The 21,837-nt window shown below is 38.5% G+C and overlaps 1 protein-coding gene across 1 annotated transcript in view; it reads left to right on the forward strand.

Moving 5' to 3' along the window:
* Positions 1 to 21,837, forward strand: part of PLCL1 (phospholipase C like 1 (inactive)) — a 369,533-nt gene that overhangs the window by 287,078 nt on the left and 60,618 nt on the right. The window contains exons 2-3 of the mRNA XM_068969188.1: positions 1,922 to 4,396; positions 7,059 to 7,262. Of these exons, the coding sequence (XP_068825289.1) occupies positions 1,922 to 4,396; positions 7,059 to 7,262 (2,679 nt within the window). The remainder of the gene's footprint in view (positions 1 to 1,921; positions 4,397 to 7,058; positions 7,263 to 21,837) is intronic.

The following is a 21,837-nucleotide window of genomic DNA, read 5'->3' on the forward strand; positions in this document are numbered from 1 at the left end:
CTTTTGAGTCTTACAATAATACTCTATCATGCTTAATGATCATTAGTTCCTACTGAAAAGCACAAATTAAGATTCAGAGTCACTAAGTCACTTACCCAAGGTCACTAGTGAATGGAATAAAACCAACTTGAGACTAGTCATTTTTGCCCTAAGGACCATGACTTTGGCTCTCTATACTTCACTGCCTCTTTGATATGCTTTATAAAATTGGCCACTATAAACATGTACTAAGGTACTTTGGGAAATTTGTTCCTGGGAGAATTGTCTGAATTGATAATGTGATTGGGAGCATTATTAATTTGAATCTTTGGTTGGAACAGAAGAACCTCAAAAATTAGTGAAGTCATTCATATTTCTGTTTGGTTCTAAGCAGTGTCTGTTAATAGCCTTATACTGAAATGTAGGTCTGAATCTCATAATGTTCATTTATTTTTATTTTCTTTCTGAAGTGTAGTTGATTTATAATGTTGCCTTAGTTTCTGGTGTACAGCAAATGATTCAGATATATGTATATATATATATACACACACACACATCATATATATTCTTTTTCATAGTGATTTATTATAGGAGTTTGAATATAGTTCCCTATGCTATACAGCAGGATCTTTTTATCTATTTTATATATAGTAGTTTTTATCTTCTAATCCCCAAATTCTAATTTATCCCTCCCCATCCCCTTAATCCTTTGGTAACCATAAGTTGGTTTTCTATGTCTGTGAGTCTGTTTCTGTTTTGTAAATAAGTTCATTTGTATCGGGCTTCCCTTCTGGCTCAACTGGTAAAGTATCCGCCTACAATGCAGAAGACCTGGGTTCAATCCTTGGGTTGGAAAGATCCTCTGCAGAAGGGAATGGCTACCCACTCCAGTATTCTGGCCTGGAGAATTCCATGGATTATATAGTCCATGGGGTCGCAAAGAGTCAGACACGACTGAGCCACTTTCACTTCAGACTTCATTTGTACCGTATTTCAGATTTCACATATAAGTGATGTTATATGGTATTTGCCTTTCTTTCTGACTTAACGTCACTTAGTACGATAATCTCTAGGTCTATGCATGTTGCTACAAATGGCATTATTTTATTAATACTGAGTAGTATTCCAGTGTATATGTTTATATATACCAGCTGTTTATACATTCCTCTGTCTATGGACACGTGGGTTACTACTCTATCTTGGCTGTTGTAAATAGTGCTACTCTGACCATTGGAGTGCATGTATCATTTTGAATTATAGTTTTCTTTGGATATATACCCAGGAGTGGGATTGCCAAATCATATGGCAACTCTATCATAATGTTCATTTAAATCATTTACTCTATTATAATGTTGTTGAAAGATTGCTCAAGTGAGGGTTATTGTTTACTGCTCATTCTGAATCTGACTTTCAAGATGCCTTTATTCTTCAAAATAGTTTGAGGAAAAAAAGTGATTTTTTTTTTCGTTAAGCTATATTGTAAGGACTTTTTGATGTAATGTATAGTAAGGTAAAATTTTTTTATTTGAACTAATTTTAAGTATAAAAATTAAACTGTAACAAAGTATAAATGAAGACAACTTTTTAAAGAAATTTAGCTTTATTTGTTTCATATATCTATAGGGACTGAGCAAGGTTATTTAAGTACCAACAGGCAGAGGATCTTAGGAAATCTTCTTTAATGAACAAATAAGAGTGATTTGTAGTTAATTTCATTTCAAAGAACACACAGACATTGAAAAAATAGGTTTTTCCTGAACCTAATAATCTCAATTTTGGGGAAAATGTCTTCTTTCTGAAACAATACAAAAAGTAAAGTTTAGGCTAGCTTTTGTCCGAATAATCATAATATCTGAATGGAATCTGAGGAGTTCATAGAGTGTTACCGAATTTGTTTGTTTTGTAAAGTAAATTGATTCATTATTTTCAAATTGTTTTACAGGATCCTGCAAACCAAAAATGTGGTGGAAGAAAGAAAACCGTGTCTTTCAGCAGCATGCCGTCGGAAAAGAAAATCAGCAGCGCAAGCGACTGCATCAGTTTCATGCAGGCTGGCTGTGAACTGAAGAAAGTACGGCCGAATTCTCGCATTTACAACCGGTTCTTCACTCTGGACACAGACCTGCAGGCTCTTCGCTGGGAACCTTCCAAGAAGGACCTCGAGAAAGCTAAGCTTGATATTTCTGCCATAAAAGAGATCCGACTGGGGAAAAACACGGAAACATTTAGAAACAATGGTCTTGCTGACCAGATTTGTGAGGATTGTGCCTTTTCCATACTCCACGGGGAAAACTACGAGTCTCTGGACTTAGTGGCCAATTCAGCGGACGTAGCAAACATCTGGGTGTCAGGGTTGCGGTATCTGGTTTCTCGAAGTAAGCAACCCCTCGATTTTATGGAGGGCAACCAGAACACACCAAGGTTCATGTGGTTGAAGACAGTGTTTGAAGCAGCAGATATCGATGGGAATGGGATTATGTTGGAAGACACATCTGTAGAGTTAATAAAACAACTCAACCCTACCCTGAAGGAGTCCAAGATTAGGCTAAAATTTAAAGAAATACAGAAGAGCAAAGAAAAACTGACAACTCGAGTGACGGAAGAGGAGTTTTGCGAAGCTTTTTGTGAACTTTGCACCAGGCCAGAAGTGTATTTCTTACTTGTGCAGATATCGAAAAACAAAGAATATTTGGATGCCAATGATCTCATGCTTTTTTTGGAAGCTGAGCAAGGAGTCACTCATATCACTGAGGACATGTGCTTAGACATTATTCGGAGATATGAACTTTCCGAAGAAGGACGTCAGAAAGGGTTTCTTGCAATTGATGGCTTTACTCAGTATTTGTTGTCACCAGAATGTAACATTTTTGATCCTGAACAAAATAAGGTTGCCCAAGACATGACCCAGCCTTTATCTCACTATTACATCAATGCCTCTCACAACACCTATCTCATTGAAGACCAGTTCAGGGGGCCAGCTGATATTAACGGGTATGTTAGAGCTTTGAAAATGGGCTGTCGCAGCATTGAACTTGATGTAAATGATGGCTCAGACAACGAACCGATTCTTTGTAATCGAAACAACATGACAACACACCTTTCCTTTCGAAGTGTCATAGAGGTGATAAATAAATTTGCCTTTGTGGCTTCTGAATACCCACTCATTCTTTGCTTGGGAAATCACTGCTCCCTCCCACAGCAGAAGGTCATGGTCCAACAGATGAAAAAGGTCTTTGGCAGTAAACTCTATACTGAAGCACCTTTGCTGTCAGAATCCTACCTCCCATCACCAGAAAAATTAAAAAGAATGATCATTGTGAAAGGAAAGAAACTGCCTTCTGATACAGATGTTTTAGAAGGAGAAGTTACAGATGAAGATGAAGAAGCTGAAATGTCTCGAAGGATGTCAGTAGATTACAATGGTGAGCAGAAACAGATCTTGCTGTGCAGGGAGCTCTCTGACTTGGTATCTATCTGTAAATCTGTTCAGTACAGGGATTTTGAATTATCTATGAAAAGCCAAAACTATTGGGAAATTTGTTCATTTAGTGAAACAGAGGCCAGCCGAATTGCAAATGAATACCCAGAGGATTTTGTAAATTATAATAAGAAGTTCTTATCACGAATCTATCCAAGCGCCATGAGAATTGATTCCAGTAACTTGAATCCACAGGACTTTTGGAATTGTGGCTGTCAGATTGTGGCAATGAATTTTCAGACGCCAGGTCCAATGATGGACCTCCACACTGGCTGGTTTCTTCAGAATGGAGGCTGTGGTTATGTTCTAAGGCCGTCTATCATGCGAGATGAAGTTTCTTACTTCAGTGCAAACACAAAGGGCATTGTACCTGGGGTGTCTCCTCTAGTGCTTCATATTAAGATTATCAGTGGTCAGAACTTCCCAAAGCCCAAGGGAGCTTGTGCCAAAGGGGATGTCATAGATCCCTATGTGTGTATAGAGATACATGGAATTCCAGCGGACTGTTCGGAACAAAGAACTAAAACTGTACAACAAAACAGTGATAATCCTATTTTTGATGAGACATTTGAGTTTCAAGTGAACCTGCCTGAACTGGCCATGATCCGTTTTGTGGTTCTGGATGATGACTACATCGGGGATGAGTTTATAGGGCAATATACAATACCGTTTGAATGCTTGCAGCCTGGATATCGGCATGTTCCCCTCCGTTCCTTTGTGGGTGACATCATGGAGCATGTAACTCTTTTTGTCCATATAGCAATAACTAATAGAAGTGGAGGAGGAAAGCCACAGAAGCGCAGCCTTTCAGTGAGAATGGGGAAGAAAGTTCGGGAGTGTACCATGCTCAGGAATATTGGTCTTAAAAACATAGATGACATCTTTAAGATAGCAGTTCATCCCTTACGAGAAGCCATAGATATGAGAGAAAATATGCAGGTAGGAAACGTCCCATACTGTTCTTCCCTACCCCTGCTTCTTCTGATCTTTCTCTCACCAGTGAACGTTGAATGTTGAATGTTGTGTTTTTACTAATGATCTGATTCCTCAAAAAATTATCACAGAGGATGTATAAACCTGTGTACTGCTGAATTAAGTTCAGTATTGCCCGTGATAAGCCATATATTAAAAAAAAACTTTTCTTGGAGTATAGTTAATTTACAATGTTGTTTTAGGTTCAGATGTATAGCAAAGTGAATCAGTTATAAATATATGTATATCCATTCTTTTTTAGATCCTTTTCGTATATAGGCCATCAAAGAGTGTCGAGTAGAGTTCCCTGTGCTATTCAGTAGGTCCTTATTAGTTATCTATTTTATATATAGTAGTATGTAGTCAATTCCAATCTTCCAATTTAGCTCTTCCCTCTTACTCCACCCTGTAACTGTAAGTTTTTCCCTACATTTGTAACTTTGTAAAACATATGTTTTATGTTTCTAATTGTGAATGCTTTGTTAAACCTTTGTTAAATCAACTAATAGAGAATCAATGTAGCAAAATGTTTTATATATCCACTAAATGTCCTTAGTACACAGTAAATTGATATATGGGAATATGTATTTGAAACAATGAAAAAAAGAATATACAATAGTATATGTGCATGTAATATACAAAATTTTATATATACAGACATGCATACTAATTATAAGTATATATAAAAATATTTGTAGATAAGAACATAGAAGGGTATTTAAAGCCATATAAAACATGTAATGCCTGCTGGATTTTTTTTTAGTTGTTTAAGTGTACAATAATAATAAATTATCTTCCATGAAACAAGTAAAAAACTAATAAAATTCAGCACTTGAACTTGTTGAAAACTATTTAGTTGTCTCTTAGTGTTGTGCTTTAATTGAAAGGACATGGATTCTGGATTAAATTCTATCACTGTGATTTTTGAGCAAATTATTTTAGATATATGGTCATCAGTTTTCTCCTCATAAGATGATAAAAATAGTAATAATTATGTCATAGGATTATTATGAGAATTAAATGAGAGAGAATGTAAATTACCCAGTCTTAGCATGTAGGAATTAATTCAGTTTTCTTGCCTTCATTAATACTTATAATCAGAGATGGCTGAAAACTTTTTCTTTAATGCTATTTACTATATTTATTCTAGGCTCATGTTACTGAGAAACAATCAAACAACAAATGCTTAATAAGTTCCTACAAGGTACAAGGAGGTCTTGTTTCGCAGAAGTGGCAGCAGTCTATGTATGAGAACAAAAAAGGAGAGGAATATTTTTCAATGCACTTTATTTGATCCTTTAGTTAACATTTTTATAGTAACCACCAAAAATCCCTACATTCAAAATAGAAAACAAGCTTGAAGAGGTTAAGTAATTTTCCCAATATTGCATTTAATAAATGGGAATGTTGAGCTTTAAATACAGAATTAGCCACCCCCCAAACCCAATAATCATTCATGATTCTCAGTCACCTAATGTGGAACAGCACACGATGATTTGGTGAAAACTTTATTTTTACATTATTTCACAGAGAAATTCTGGAATGGGCTTAAAATCAATTTTAAATTGCTATAATGAAAAATACTATGTTACATACAAATACTTAGATTGTAAATGTATGATTGGGAGTGGGTTGACTTAACCACTATTATAAAAATAGGTTCCAAATATTAGCGTTATCTATCTGGCTTTTTCTGACATAATTCTGCAACTGTTATAACCCCCTGTGTTAGATTAGTTATAAGTCATTTCTACACTTAACTTTATATATTTGAAGTAGATTTTATACAGTTCCATATAATTCTTGAAATATCTCCTTTGCATGTATTATATGTTTAAAATAAATATTAAGGAGATTTGGCTATGGATAAAGTTTTTTCTGTTAGCATAACTTATCTCATTTCAACATAAAGGATTAGTTAGAGCCTAATTAGTATAAAAATGAATGCCATCATTGTCACTGAATTCATGAGGCATGCTTGGTTAGGTATTGTTCATTGTTAATAGGCATAATTGCTATTTCAAATATTCTTTTAAATGCCTGTCACATGGACAAATGTAGCTTCACATAAAGTGTGTTTTATGCACGTCTGTCAGGTGCATTTCTGATGGAGTGACAAAGGGATACCGTTGATGGTTATGTGAAAAAAGGGTGATGAGCAATAGCAGCCTGCTATCTTGTAGGAAAAATCTCAAAGGAGATGCACTCCAATGTACAATCAGTGACCTGCTTTTGTGATCATCATGATATGGATTTAATAATATTTTCATGATCAGTTAGTGTTAACTTGTACGCATTGTCCAGAATATTTCAGATATTCCAGAATATTCCAAAGCCCTGCTTTGAAAAGTACTGTGTAACTTTAGGTCATAATCTCCTTTGCTTTGTGGCATATTTGTAGCACTTGTTAAAAGTTGGGAAAGACAAAATGTAATTGTGACTTAGCTCTGCGTGTTATCTCCATGTATATTATAGTATTTTGGGTTGGTTATAATCCAGTTTACTTCAAATTACATACGTATTTAAGGGTATATTTCTAATGAATGTACTTTTGTGTACTGGAAGTGCTCAGGGTCATCACCCTGAGCACTATGGTCAGAAGTGTAATTCTATGTTTTCTCCCACACAGAATGCCATAGTGTCTGTTAAGGAATTGTGTGGACTTCCTCCAACTGCCAGTCTGAAGCAGTGCCTGTTGACCCTGTCTTCTCGGCTCATCACCAGTGACAATACTCCCTCCGTCTCTCTTGTGATGAAAGACAACTTTCCTTATCTAGAGCCTCTGGGGGCAATTCCAGATATGCAGAAAAAGATGCTAACTGCTTATGATCTGGTAGGAAATTGTTACTCTCTGTTTCTTGTCTGTGTGGGAGGAAATCATATTGCAGGGCCTCTTTTATGAAACTTCAGTAAGTAATACAGAGTGACTGCCTTTAAAACCTTGACTGGGGGTGTCAGGCAGAAGTGGCCCACTCAGCTCCACCTGAGCCCCAGTGGAGACCTCTGAGACAATGCTTTGAACCCAGAGCTCCACGGATTAAAACTGGAAAATCTCTGCTTTAGTGAAGAATAAATTTTGACTAAGACCTCAAAAGTATACACAATTCTCATTATCTAAATAACTTTAGCCTGCAATATAACCATTTAATCACATGCCTAGAGGAAGTAAAATTATCCCTCAGTACTGCCTTATGATGATTGAGACAAAATAATTCTTGGAATTTATATTTCTAGGCTAATACTGTTATCTGATTTTTCTGAATATATAATATGGAATTTAAATATCAAGTAAATTTAAGAATAATGATATTTTTGCAAATCCTAACTCCATAATAAAATTAAGACCAAATGAAGAATTGGAAAAGTTTGAGACATGTGCACCAGATGAAGTGTAAATAATCTTAAAATAAAAAGAGCATTTAAAAATCAATAAGAAAAAAAAATGAGAAAAAAAATCTTGTATCAGTCCAGGTTAGGTTCAGCTTCTCGAAACTAAAAATGCAAACCAATCATGCTTTAACAGTACAGCCTCTCACATAAAAATCTCACAGCCATTCATGGTGACACTTGTATAAAATTCTTAGGAATCTAGGCTCCCTCTAGTTTTCTGTTCCACCATCTCTAAATCATCCTCAGGGTCCAAAATGGCTGTTGAAGCTGCAGCCATAATATCTGCATTCCAACCATCAGGAATGATGAAGAGGAAAGAGGGCACTATTCTTTCCCTTTAAGGACATGAAAAAATGTACACCACATTTTATTTCATCAACCTGGAGTTGACGCATAGACATATACCTGCAAATGAGAATGGGAAATATCTTTATTTTGTGTATTTTAAATTTTTTTTAAAATTATTTAATTATTTATGACTAAACCGGGTCTTCATTGCAGGGTGGGCTTTTCTCTAGGCGCAGCGTGCAGGGGGCTACTCTCTAGTTGCGCTGTGCAGGCTGCTCATTGTGGTGGCTTTTCTTGTTGCACAGCATGGGTTCTAGGGTGCATGGGCTTCCGTAGTTGCGGCACTTGGGCTCAGTAGTTGTGGCTCCCCGGCTCTAGAGCATAGGTTCAATAGGTGTAGTGCTTAGGCTCAGTTGCTTTGCAGCATGTGGATCTTCTTGAGGCAGGGATTGAACCCAATGTCTCCTGAATTGGCAGGGGATTTTTTTTTTTTACCAGTGAGCCACCAGGAAAGCCCAGAAATATCTTTATTTTAAAAGGCTATGTGCTCAACTAAAAATCATTTCTTCTGTTACTAAAAAAATAGAGAATGGATGTTAGGGGACAACAAATAGTCTTTGCTTCAGAGGTGAACAGGCAATTTATGTATCTCCTCTCCCTCAAAAACAATGAAAATTTAAAAACATGCTGTGCTGTGTGCTAAGTTGTGTCCGACTCTGCGACCTTATGGGCTGTAGCCCACCAGGCTCCTCTGTCTATGGGAATTCTCCAGGCAAGAATATTGGAGTGAGTTGCCATGCCCTCCTCCAGGGGATCTCCGCTACCAGGGAACAAAATGAAGCTCTTATGTCTCCTGCCTTGGCAGGCAGGTTCATTACCACTAGTGCCACCTGGGAAGCCCCCAAAACATGTTTAACCTTAAAATAAGTTTTAAATTTAAAATATTAAAAAAAATGTGATGATATACTTCCCCTCTCCTTCAAATTGGCAACTTTTTTCTTTTTAAAATAGTATCTCTTAAGTACATGAATATTATCATCCATCTACCTCTAGTGGGAAAATAAATTGGTAAATTGCCGGGGGGGGGTTGATTTGGCAATATAATTTAAAACGATTATCCTATTTGATCCATTTATTTCATATCCAAGGATTTACTCTAAGATGTGTACAGAAACATCTGTGGTTAATAATGTCAACATAGAGGGATAAGTGGGGCTTCCCTTGTGGCCTTGCTGATAAAGAATCTGCGTGCACTGAAGGAGACCTGGGTTCAATCCTTGGGTTGGGAAGATCCCCTGGAGAAGGAAAAGGCTACCCACTCCAGTATTCTGGCCTGGAGAATTCCATGGACCATATAGTCCATGGGGTCGCAAAGAGTCGGACGTGATTGAATGACTTTCACTTCACTTCAGAGGGATAAGTTAAATAAAATAGAGTAAGCCATATTATGGACTTCCTTAAAACCATTAAAATTGTGTTAGAAGAATATTTGATGATGTGAAGATCTCCTCATAGTATGTTTTGTGAGAGAGTCTGGTTGCAAAAAAAAATACACTATAGCATTTAAATTGTATTTGTATGTATATGCATCTAAAATGTTAGCAGGGTATTAATAGTGATTATTTTTAAATAAGGAGAGTGAGTTTTATTTTCTTGCACATGCTTTTCTGTGTTTTTTCTGTATTTACCAAACTCTGAACAATGAACCTGACTAATTTTCATAATTGAATAAAAATAGGAAGAAAATGATACTATTTTATCATTCAAAAACAACTAGAAGAGAGATATTGGGAATAAATACCCTACACTTGAAAAAGAAAAGCCCACAGAGTATATTCTGCTTATGAATGATCATACCTCTTACAAACTGTACTTCATGGTTGCTGGGGAAGAAGCTTACTTGTTACCTAAATCTCGTTTTTCATGAAATAAATTTTTTTTATCATAATAGTAGGGACTGAAAACTATTCAGTGAATAGATATAGTTGCCATCTAAGGGGTGACATTAGGGTACCTATTGCCATAGAGACAGACAGTGGAAGCACTTATTGCTCCAATTCCCTTTGTAAGCTAAGAAAGAAAAATCAGTCACTGAGAGGGGAGCCTGGTTCCCTGGAGCTGGGCCTGTAATAAGCAGTAAAGCACCTGGACTGCGGTTAGCCAGTTTTCATTTCGTATCCCCAAGTGTCCCATGGTATTGGAACCACACCTGCTGGCCAAATCTCATTCATATTTTTAAAATGTAATTTCTAAGTGCAGGTACACCATGGTTTTCCAAAGTTTAAAATAAAAGACTATAGTGGAAAGCAGAAATACTTCTTTTTAATTTAATTTTATTTTTTGGCTGTGCTATGCAGCTTGTGGGATCTTAGTTCCCTAACTGAGGATTGAACCCCAGCCCTGGGCAGTGAAAGTGTCGTGTCCTAATCACTGGAACCACCAGAGAATTCCCATGGAAAGCAGAACTACTTCTAATGATGTATTCATTTATAGTTCTCTTTGGAAAGATTTTTCGTTTTGGTAGGGAGTTGAGAGTAAATATCCCTATAGCTAGCATAGGCTGTCCATAACATGTAAGTGTTAGTCGCTCAGTTGTATCCGACTCTTTGTGACCCCATGGATTGTAGCCTGCCAGGCTTCTCTGTCCATGGAACTCTCCAGGCAAGAAGTGGATAGCCATTCCCTTTTTCAGAGGATCTTTCTGACTCAGGGATTGAACCTGGGTCTTCTCCATTGAAGGCAGATTCTTTACCATCTGACCTTACCAAGTGTTAAAATTGGCCAATTGTGGAGATGACCAAAAATACTGTTGATGTCTCAGTTGGCTATTTCTTTAAGGGAGTGCTGTAGATATGGGCCAGACACATGCCATGATGATCTCAAAAACCACTTTTACTTTAGGATTTGCATTGTATAGGTTGACATCATTAGTACTCTTGTGTATTCATGTTAGTATTTATTTTAAGATACTCTGCAGATCCAGTGATCATTTAAAAACATGAATCAGATCATATCACTTTCTTGCCTCCAGGGGCTTCCTATGAATACAGACTAAAACTCCTCACTATGGCTTACAGGGCTATTTGTGACCTGGCCTTGCCTTCCCATCTCACTTGCTGCTCCCAGCCTCACCTCCATACACTCTCTTCTGTTCACTTCACTCAGCCCTGTGGGCTTGTTTTCTTCAGTCAGACTCTGCTTGCTCCTATATCCAGGCCATTTTACTTGCAGTTCTCTCTGCCTGGAATGTTCTTCTCTTCGGTTGCTTCTTATCTCTTAATTCTTAGCTCAAGTGTCATATCCTCAGAGAAAAGTGAAAGTGAAAGTTGTTCAGTCATGTCCAGCTCTTTGCGACCCCATGGACTATACAGTCCTTGGAATTCTCCAGGTAGGAACACTGGAGTGGGTAGCCTTTCCCTTCTCCGGGGATCATCCTAACCCAGGGATCGAGCCCGGGTCTCCCGCTTCCCTAACTGCTGTCTCCAGCTGTCACTCTATCACAGAACCCTATTTGATTTCCATTATCTTATTCAGCAGTATTGAAAAATGCTTGACTTTTGGTTTAATTTCTGTCTTTTCCTTTTACTCTCGATTTGATTATATGTACCAAGAGGCCAGAGACTCTGTCTGCCTTGCTTATTGTTGGTAACTCTAGCATCTAAAACACTGCTGACACATAGTATGTTATCAATTAATGTCAGTTGAATAAAATGTAAATGAATTCATCTATATAGTTGGTGAAATAATGTAGTTCCCATACTATCTCTGAATGTGTTTTATGGAAAACCTTTAAATCCCATGTGTTTTATCTCTATGATACTACTCTAGCCAAATTGTTCCCTGCCTTATACATATAGTTGGAAACCGATAGACTAAGGCAAAGGGCTTTGCAGGTGGCCCAGTGGTAAAGAATCCACTTGCAGTGCAGGAGATACAGGTTCGATTCCTGGGTCAGGAAGATCCCCTGGAGAAGGACATGGCAACCCACTCCAATATGCTTGCCTGGAAAATTCCATAGTATCCTGGTAGGCTACAGTCCATGGGATTGAAAACAGTCAGACACTCTGAGCACACACACAGAGAGACACACACACACACACACAGACACACATGGACACAGACACACAGACAGACACACACACACACACACACACACACACATACACATACTAAGGGAAAACTATGGAGGCAGGAAAAGATCAGTAGCTTCAAGGGCTGGGGGCAGGGTAGGATGAGTGAGGGATGAATAGGTGGATCACAGGGCTTTTTTAGGGCAGTTTAACTATTCTGCCTAATAATATAATAGTGGATTATACCATTATACATTAGTCAAAACCCATAGGATGTAAAACACAAAGAGTTAACCCTAATGTGAACTGTGAACTTTAGTTGATAATAAAGTATCAATATTGGCACATCAGTTGTAGAAAATGTACCACACTAATGCAAGATGTTAACAGTGGGGAAAACTGGGGGTGAGGTGGAGTGAGAGAGTTCATGGGAACTCTCTGTACTTTTTGCTCAACTTTGATGCAAGCCTAAAACTTCTAAAAATAAAGCCTAAAAAGCCCCACACAGACCATTAATAAAAACTTATTTGGATGACTAACTGCAAAAGACAAATCTAGGGTTTATTGCCTAGTAGTGCGGAGAAGGCAATGGCGACCCACTCCAGTATTCTTGCCTGGAAAATCCCATGGGTGGAGGAGCCTGATAGGCTGCAGTCCATGGGGTCACTAAGAGTCGAACACAGCTGAGCGATTTCATTTTCACTCTTCACTTTCATGCATTGGAGAAGGAAATGGCAACCCACTCCAGTGTTCTTGCCTGGAGAATCCCAGGGACGGAGGAGCCTGGTGGGCTGCCATCTAAGGGGTCGCACAGAGTCGGACATGACTGAAGCGACTTAGCAGCAGCAGCAGCAGCAGCGGTGGTGGTGGTAGGAGGCAGGTATTCCAAAATGAACAGCTTGTGTGTTCAACTTAGACTTAAGTTGCTTAAAAATGTCTCAAAAATGGTAATAAACTGTATGTACTCAGTCAGTCATGTCTGTCTGTTTGCAACCTCATGGACTGTAGCCCACCAGGCTCTTCTGTCTGTGGGATTCTCCAACAAGAGTACGGAAGTGGGTTGCCATTTCCTCCTCCAGGGGATCTTCCTGACCCAGGGATTGAACCTCAGTCTCCTGTATTGGCAGGTGGATTCTTTACCACTAGTGTTACCTGGGAAGCCCAGCTGTATAGATGCCATCTAAGAAGAAATGTTGTAACCACTAAAAAAATACAGATTATGTTTAGAATAGAAAAATAACCTGAAATCATTTCTGAACAGATATAAATGTTTGGCTTATTTCAGTATCAAAAGAAACAAATCAGGCAGCCGGGTACCCTACATTTGTTGAAAGTCAACCCCAGTGCATCAAACTCTACTACTTATCATTAGGATATAAAGTCAAATACTCTCAAAAACATTGACCTTGAGCTCATCTGCACAATTTTTTTTCCCCTAAATTTGGCTTTTCCCTAATGACCTGAGGTGGTCCTATTCCTTACTGAACATTGATTAATTTAATATTTGGAAATATTTCCTCTTGAGGGTTTTAGAAATTCACCTTAAAAGTCATCTTATATTGGTATTAAAATTATATTATAGCATATATATTGGTATCAAGCAATCAAAAGCCAAATATATCCATAAGAGAGTGGGTTTATTTGCATGGCATAGTTTCAGAAGACACCCCATCCCCATTTCATATCTTATTTAAGACATATGTTTTCTACCTGCTCACTGGTACTTAAAATTTCAAAATTATAACCAATTCTTTGATTAAAGGTTAAGACTTTAATCTCTTAAAATGCAAGAAAATCTTAGAAAGTAGTAACACATTGAGTTATCAGCAATTTATACTTTTGGATGAATTTAACATATCCTGTCCTGCAGGCAGTTTTTCACCTGGAGAAAGGAAGAGATCCTAATGACAGAATGTTCCCCAAGTCTGCGTAAGGTAGGGGTGAGATTGCTCAAACAATTGCAATTTTACTTAAGAGCAGCCCTGCCTACAATCTCCCTCAGTGCTGTGAATAGGCATGCAGCTATGTAAATTCCTGGCTGATATTTAGGGCAACAAAAGTAGAGGTGACTTTCCTGATATCAAACACGTGTCACAGCCAGAGGTGAGAAGTGACAGCCTCTGAAAAGCTCTAAAGCAAACTGGGAACATTATTAATCAATAACTCAAGCAAGCAGAAGAGGCCCTCAACACTGAAGGTGGAACTGATGTCTCTTTCCCAGGCTAATGACACACGGAGGTGACTTGTGGGGTCAGACTCCTTGCTGCATTGCCCTTTTGGTAGCTCTGTATCATCATGACAAATTTTCGGAAACTCCCAGAGCCTTAATTTAAAATCAGAATGTCATTTCTAACCGACTTGTCCGTTTATTGCACTGCTCTATGGGAGATTGGAGCGCTGGTCTCTGAAAGAGCAAACGTTAACTTCTCCACTCTGGGACTTTCATGTTCTCTAAGAAAATATCACTGGTGTAGGTAATATAGGTCATAGAGTCACTGCTAAGTCTCTTAAGACTGTTAAAGCAGCAAAATTATGTTTTATAAATAAAAAGTAAGGATTTTTTTCATTTAGGATTAATCTTAACCTTGGGATTATTAAAAAAAAAAGTTCCTGAAAGAGTTGGTTAGTGTCAGATCCAGGAATGGAGATATTTAATATTATAAACATTTTCTGAGTTAAGCCCGTGGTCTAGCCACTGTGTTAATGCTTTGGGATTTATAGCAGGCCCTGTGCTCTGGTAGCTTACAGTCAGGGCAGGCGACCTGCTAAGGTCCAAACCATGCTTATGACTCTGTTCTTGGTGATCTGCTTGTTCCTCATCGTTTAACACAAGGTTGTAATGGTGTGTGATTACATTGGAAAGTACATTCAATTTCAGTAGAACACTATCAGAATTTCTTTGGATAGGTTTGACTTTTTCCCTTCTACAGTGGTGATTTTATGCATGGACATTTTACATTATTTTAAAACACATCTCTAGCTTCAGCCCTAAGATTTTCTACATTTGACTACAGGATATCACCTAGGTATTTCAAAAACAAACAGTATAAATTTAATAGGTCAAAAACTGGGTTCATTTTTAATTCCCTAGGTATTCATTTGACCTTTTCTGATCACTGCAAAAGATAACACCAAGTCAATGGTCCTCAATTCCTCCAAGTGACTTTCTATATATATATATATATATATATATATATATATATAGTGATTCTCTCTATATATTAACTCCATAAGGTCTTTTTAGATTCAATAATCTTTTAAAGAGTATAGTTGATTTAAAATGCTGCATTAATTTCTGCTGTACAGCAGTGTGACTTTTTGATACACATGTACATACATAAAAATTCTTTTTCATGTTCTTTTCCATTATGGTTTGTCACAGGATAGTGAATACAGTCTCTTGCGCTTTACAGTAGGATCATGTTGTTCATCTGTCCTAGACATAATAGTTTGCCTCTGCTAATCCTAATCTCCCAGTCCTTCCCACCCCTACCCCACCTCCCACTTGGCAACCACAAATCTATTCTCTATATCTATGAGTCTGGTTTTGTTTTGTAAGTGTGCATAAGTGTTAGATACTCAGTTGTGCCTGACACTTTGGGACCCCGTGGACTGTAGCCTGCCAGACTCCTCTGTCCATGAAATTTTCCAGTCAAGAATACTGTAGTGAGTAGCCATTTCCTCCTCCAGGGGATCTTCCTGACCCAGTGATCGAACTTGGGTCTCCCACATGGTGGGCAGAATCTTTGTTTCACATATGCATTCATTTATGTCGTATTTTAGATGCCACCTGCAAGGGATACCATGCGGTGTTTGTCTTACTCTTTCTGACTGACTTTATTTAGTATGATAATCTTTAGGTTCATCCATATTGCTGCATATGACATTATTTCATCCTTTATGGCTGGGTAGAATTCCATTGTGTGTGTGTTTGTGTATATATATATATTTATGGGCTTCCCCAGTGGCTCAGTGGAGAAGGAAATGGTAACCCACTCCAATATTCTTGCCTGGAGACTCCCATGGTCAGAAAAGCCTGGCAGGCTACAGTCCATGGTGTTGTAAGAGTCAGACACTACTTAGTGACTATACCACCAGTGGCTCAGGGCTTCCCAGGTGGCACTAGTGGTAAAAAAGCAGCCTGACAATGCAGGAGACATAAGAGACATGGATTCGATCCCTGGGTTGGGAAGATCTCCTGGAGAAGGGCAGAGCAACCCACTCCAGTATTCTTGCCTAGAGAATCCCATGGACTGAGGAACCTGGTGAGCTAAGTCTAAGGGTCACAAAGAGTTGGACATGACTGAAGCAACTTAGCACACAGGCACGTGTGTGTGTGTGTGTGTGTGAGAATGTGTGTATACCACTTCTTTATCTATACATCTGTTGATGGATATTTAAGTAGTTTCCATGTCTTGGCTATCCAAGAAAGTCTTCTTATTTACAATTCAGTATCAGTGAAAGCTATTGCTTCTTTCCTTGATGTATTTCTCATGTATATCCATTTCCTTACAGTGACACAGGCAAGGCTGTCAAAAGGCTCTCTCCTTCTACCATGTGAATTTTTTCAATAATTGAAAAAATTACTGACTAGTTGACTAGTTCCCCAAATAATCCCCCACCTTTCTCTAATTTAGCAATGGGAATCAGTCGGTTCTGACTCTTTGCAACCCCATGGACTGTAGCATGCCAGGCCTCCCTGTCCATCACCAACTCCCAGAGTTTACCCAAACTCATGTCCATTGTTTTGGTGATGCCATCCAACCATCTCATCCTCTGTCATCCCCTTCTCCTCCTACCCTCAATCTTTCCCAAGATCAGGGTCTTTCAAATGAGTCAGCTCTTCTCATCAAGTGGCCAAAGTATTGGAGTTTCAGCTACAACATCAGTCCTTCCAATGAACACCCAGGACTGATCTCCTTTAGGATGGACTGGTTGGATCTCCTTGCAGTCTAAGGGACTCTCAAGAGTCTTCTCCAACACCACAGTTCAAAACCATCAGTTCTTTGGTGGTCAGCTTTCTTTATAGTCCAACTCTCACATCCATACATGACCACTGGAAAAACCATAGCCTTGACTAGACAGACATTTGCTGCTAAGTCGTTTCAGTCATGTCCGACTCTATGCAACCCCATAGGCGGCAGCCCACCAGGCTCTCCTCTCCCTGGGATTCTCCAGGCAAGAACGCTGGAGTGGGTTGCCATTTCCTTCTCTAATTCATGAAAGTGAAAAGTGAAAGTGAAGTTGCTCAGTCATGTCCGACTCTTCACGACCCCATGGACTGCAGCCCACCAGGCTCCTCTGTCCATGGGATTTTCCAGGCAAGAGTACTGGAGTGGGGTGCCATTGCCTTCTCTGAGATGGACCTTTGTTGACAAGATAATGTCTCTACTTTTTAATATGCTGTCTAGGTTGTTCATAACTTTCCTTCTAAGGAGTAAGCATCTTTTAATTTCATGGCTGCAATCACCATCTGCAGTGATTTTGGAGCCCAAGAAAATAAAGTCTGTCACTGTTTCCACTGTTTCCCCATCTATTTGCCATGATCTTAGTTTTCTGAATGTTGAACTTTAAGCCAACTTTTTCACTCTCCTCTTTCACTTTCGTCAAGAGGCTCTTTAGTTCTTCTTCACTTTCTGCCATAAGGGTGGTGTCATCTGCATATCTGAGGTTATTGATATTTCTTCCAGCAATCTTGATTCCAGCTTGTGTTTCTTCTAGCCCAGCATTTCTCATGATATACTCTGCATATAAGTTAAATAAGCAGGGTGACAATATACAGCCTTGATGTACTCCTTTTCCTATTTGGAACCAGTCTGTTGTTCCACGTCCAGTTCTAACTGTTGCTTCCTGACCTGCATATAGGTTTCTCAAGAGGCAGGTCAGGTGGTCTGGCATGTCCATCTCTTTCAGAATTTTCCACAGCTTATTGTGATCCACGCAGTCAAAGGCTTTGACATAGTCAATAGAGCAGAAATGGATGTTTTTCTGGGACTCTCTTGCCTTTTCGATGATCCAGCGGATGTTGGCAATTTGATCTCTGGTTCCTCTGCCTTTTCTAAAACCAGCTTGAACATCTGGAAGTTCATGGTTCATGTATTGCTGAAGCCTGCCTTGGAGAATTTTGAACTTATTTTACTAGCGTGTGAGATGAGTGTAATTGTGTGGTAGTTCGAGCATTCTTTGGCATTGCCTTTCTTTGGGATTGGAATGATAACTGACCTTTTCCAGTCCTGTGGCCACTGCTGAGTTTTCCAAATTTGCTGGCATATTGAGTGCAGCACTTTCACAGCATCATCTTTCAGGATTTGTAATAGCTCTTCTGGAATTCCATCACCTCCACTACCTTTGTTCGTAGTGATGCTTCCTAAGGCCCACTTGACTTCACATTCCAGGATGTCTGGCTCTAGGTGAATGTGAGTGATCATATCATTGTGATTATCTGGGTCATGAAGATCTTTTTTATACAGTTCTTCTGTGTATTCTTGCCACCTTTTCTTAATATCTTCTGCTTCTGTTAGGTCCATACCATTTCTGACCTTTATTGAGCCCGTCTGTATATGAAATGTTCCCTTGGTATCTCTAATTTTCTTGAAGAGATCTCTAGTCTTTCCCATTCTGTTGTTTTCCTCTATTTCTTTACATTGATTGCTGAGGAAGGCTTTCTTATCTCTCCTTGTTATTCTTTAGAACTCTGCATTCAAATGCTTATATCTTTCCTTTTTTCCTTTGCTTTTCGCTTCTCTTCTTTTCACAGCTATTTGTAAGTCCTCTTCAGACAGCCATTTTGCTTTTTTGCATTTCTTTTCCGTGCGCATGGTCTTGATCCCCGTCTCCTGTACAATGTTACGAACCTCTGTCCATCGTTCATCAGGCACTCTGTCTATCAGATCTAGTTCCTTAAATCTATTTCTCACTTCCACTGTATAGTCATAAGGGATTTGATTTAGGTCATACCTGAATGGTCTAGTGGTTTTCCCACTTTCTTCAATTTACTTCTGAATTTGGCAATAAGGAGTTCATGATCTGAGCCACAGTCAGCTCCTAGTCTTGTTTTTGCTGACTGTATAGAGCTTCTCTATCTTTACCTGCAAAGAATATAGTCAATCTGATTTCAGTGTTGGCCATCTGGTGATGTCCGTGTGTAGAGTCTTCTCCTGTGTTGTTGGAAGAGCAATGGGAATAAGCATCCTCAGACTCTATTTCTGATAGGCTCGAGAAGCTTTCATCCACCGTGCTGCCTGTTTTGCCACTCTAATCTCCCGTTTCCTTCCATTTGAACCCTCTCCTTCAGTCAAGCTATTTTGTTTGTCAAGCATTTTCCATCCCTTGTTTTTCTGTTGTACTCTACCTCAAATGACTTCCTAGCCTTAATTCCTTCTGCATCAATCTAAGGCCAGCCCTTTGTCCTAATCTCTTGCAGAACTGACTTTAATAAAAAGTTCATTTATTGATATTATTCATGACATTCAACACGTGTAAACTTTAAAGAACTTTAGGAGCTTGTGTGCAAAATAGAGGTGAATAAATAGAGACATGGTTATCAGCACAAATAGCCATAGTATGAAGCATGACAGCTCTTTGAGTCAAGAGAAATATAAGTAAAATGAGATAAGAGTGTATATTTGCCAGTTGTAACAACACTTCTTTCAATGTATCATTTTGTCTATGTCTTTAATCTTTTGATTTGTTAATTTAACAAAAAAACTTTGCACACATGTTACTATGCAAGTTGCTGGGGGAGAGAAATGGTATGAAACAAAATTTCTGTCCTTGAGGAATGGGAAATACTGATAGGAAGGCAAGATTTACACCTGAAAAGGGGAAGGAGCAGAAACACATAGTGTCCTAGCAGTGAAGCAGATGATATTTTATGTCGCGAGATGGATGGAGTCTAAGGATCTTGAGTGCTTATGGTGGATTTTTCACAGTGACTTGTAATATACCCCCTCTATGACTTTTACCCTGTCTCACCCAGTGCTCAGCGGAAAATAATTTGCAAATGGTTTTCATAGAAAAATGCTCTCTAACCTTTGTAAATTGTTTTCTTTAGATACCTGAATTTTCACTTTTCTGTTCTTCTTACCTGTCTAATTTTCCATGCATAGTCGAGAAATATTGTCTAACATATTTTGGTCTTTTTAAGTGTTTTAAATTAATCTGAACATTCTGAGTAGTGTTTTAAATATAGAAATCAGAGGTGGAAGAGTTGCAGGGAATTACAAGTGTAAAAAATGCAGCCAAAGCATTCTCTGAAGGTGACTTCTGTGCTGAATAACATTAACATAAAAGTTGAAATTTTGCTATGAAAACAGCAACAGATTTTCTGAACATAAAGTCAAAACAATCTAGAGAACAAAAGTCAAGAATTATTTAATCTTTTACTTAGTTGTGTGATTTGGAGAGCAGTTGATTGTGTTAACATAGCTAGAAATCTAGCAAAGAGAGCCAATCACTATCTTTTATCACTCTTGGGGTAGAATCAATGTACGGGCTGGTATCACACTGAAGCCAAACAATGGATTCGATTAAATACATTTTCTGCTCTCAGTATTATCAGTATACATTGAGGTGAAGAATGGAAAAAAGTTGTAGGTATGTCAACAGCCCTCTAATGCAGCTTTAGTTTTAGTTATTGAAATCAATTTAAATTGAAATTAAGTCAAAAGTATTCTCCATCCATTGCTCTGTCTTGTTGTGAAGTTTGTGTAGAACTTTATATTAGTTTACATTTTAAAAAGCATGTTGGATTGTGTAGTAATGAAACCCAGGGAAAAAAAAAACCCATTGGCATGTGTTAAAACAAAATGTGTACTCAGTGCATTGAAACTGCTTACTCTTGGGTGTGGCAATGTTTTCTATACATTTTCTATATATTGCGGGAATTGTCAGCATATGAGGGTTAGCAGCATTTTCACTTGGTACCAGGGTCCCAAGGACACAGGGTATCAGAGATGTCTCAATAAGCAAGTATTTCGGGGAGCTTCTTTGTGAAATATTGTGCATGAATCCTCAGGATTTGCTTTGCATTCCTGAATATTCAAGTTCTTGCAACAGTTTTAATTTAAGAGAGTGTAAGATTGTCAAACTGGTCTGAAAAATTCTGGAGAAGGTTCATGAAATTTCAGTTCAGTTCAGTTCAGTTCAGTTGCTCTGTTGTGTCTGACTCTTAGCAACCGCATGAATTGCAGCATGCCAGGCCTCCCTGTCCATCACCAACTCCTGGAGTTCACTCAAACTCATGTCCATCAAGTTGGTGATGCCTTCCAGCCATCTCATCCTCTGTTGGCCCCTTCTCCTCCTGCCCCCAATCCCTCCCAGCGTCAGAGTCTTTTCCAATGAGTCAACTCTTTGCATGAGGTGGCCAAAGTACTGGAGTTTCAGCTTTAGCATCATTCCTTCCAATGAACACCCAGGGCTGATCTCCTTCAGAATGGTCTAGTCAATAGGAAATAGTATGATTGAACTAAATTTCAATCATAGTGAGCTAAAAACAAACATTTCTAAGATTACTCAAGATATAGCTGACAATTATATCTTAGAATCAGAACAACTGGAGAAAAGAAAAGGTAAAACTATCCATTTATGCAGAAAGCTGCTCATGTGGTATTGATAGATTCTGTTACTACCATGAATGTGGAGACAGAGGTCCTTTGACCT

This window comes from Capricornis sumatraensis, chromosome 3 (assembly GCF_032405125.1).
Source record: "Capricornis sumatraensis isolate serow.1 chromosome 3, serow.2, whole genome shotgun sequence".
Taxonomy (NCBI): domain Eukaryota; kingdom Metazoa; phylum Chordata; class Mammalia; order Artiodactyla; family Bovidae; genus Capricornis; species Capricornis sumatraensis.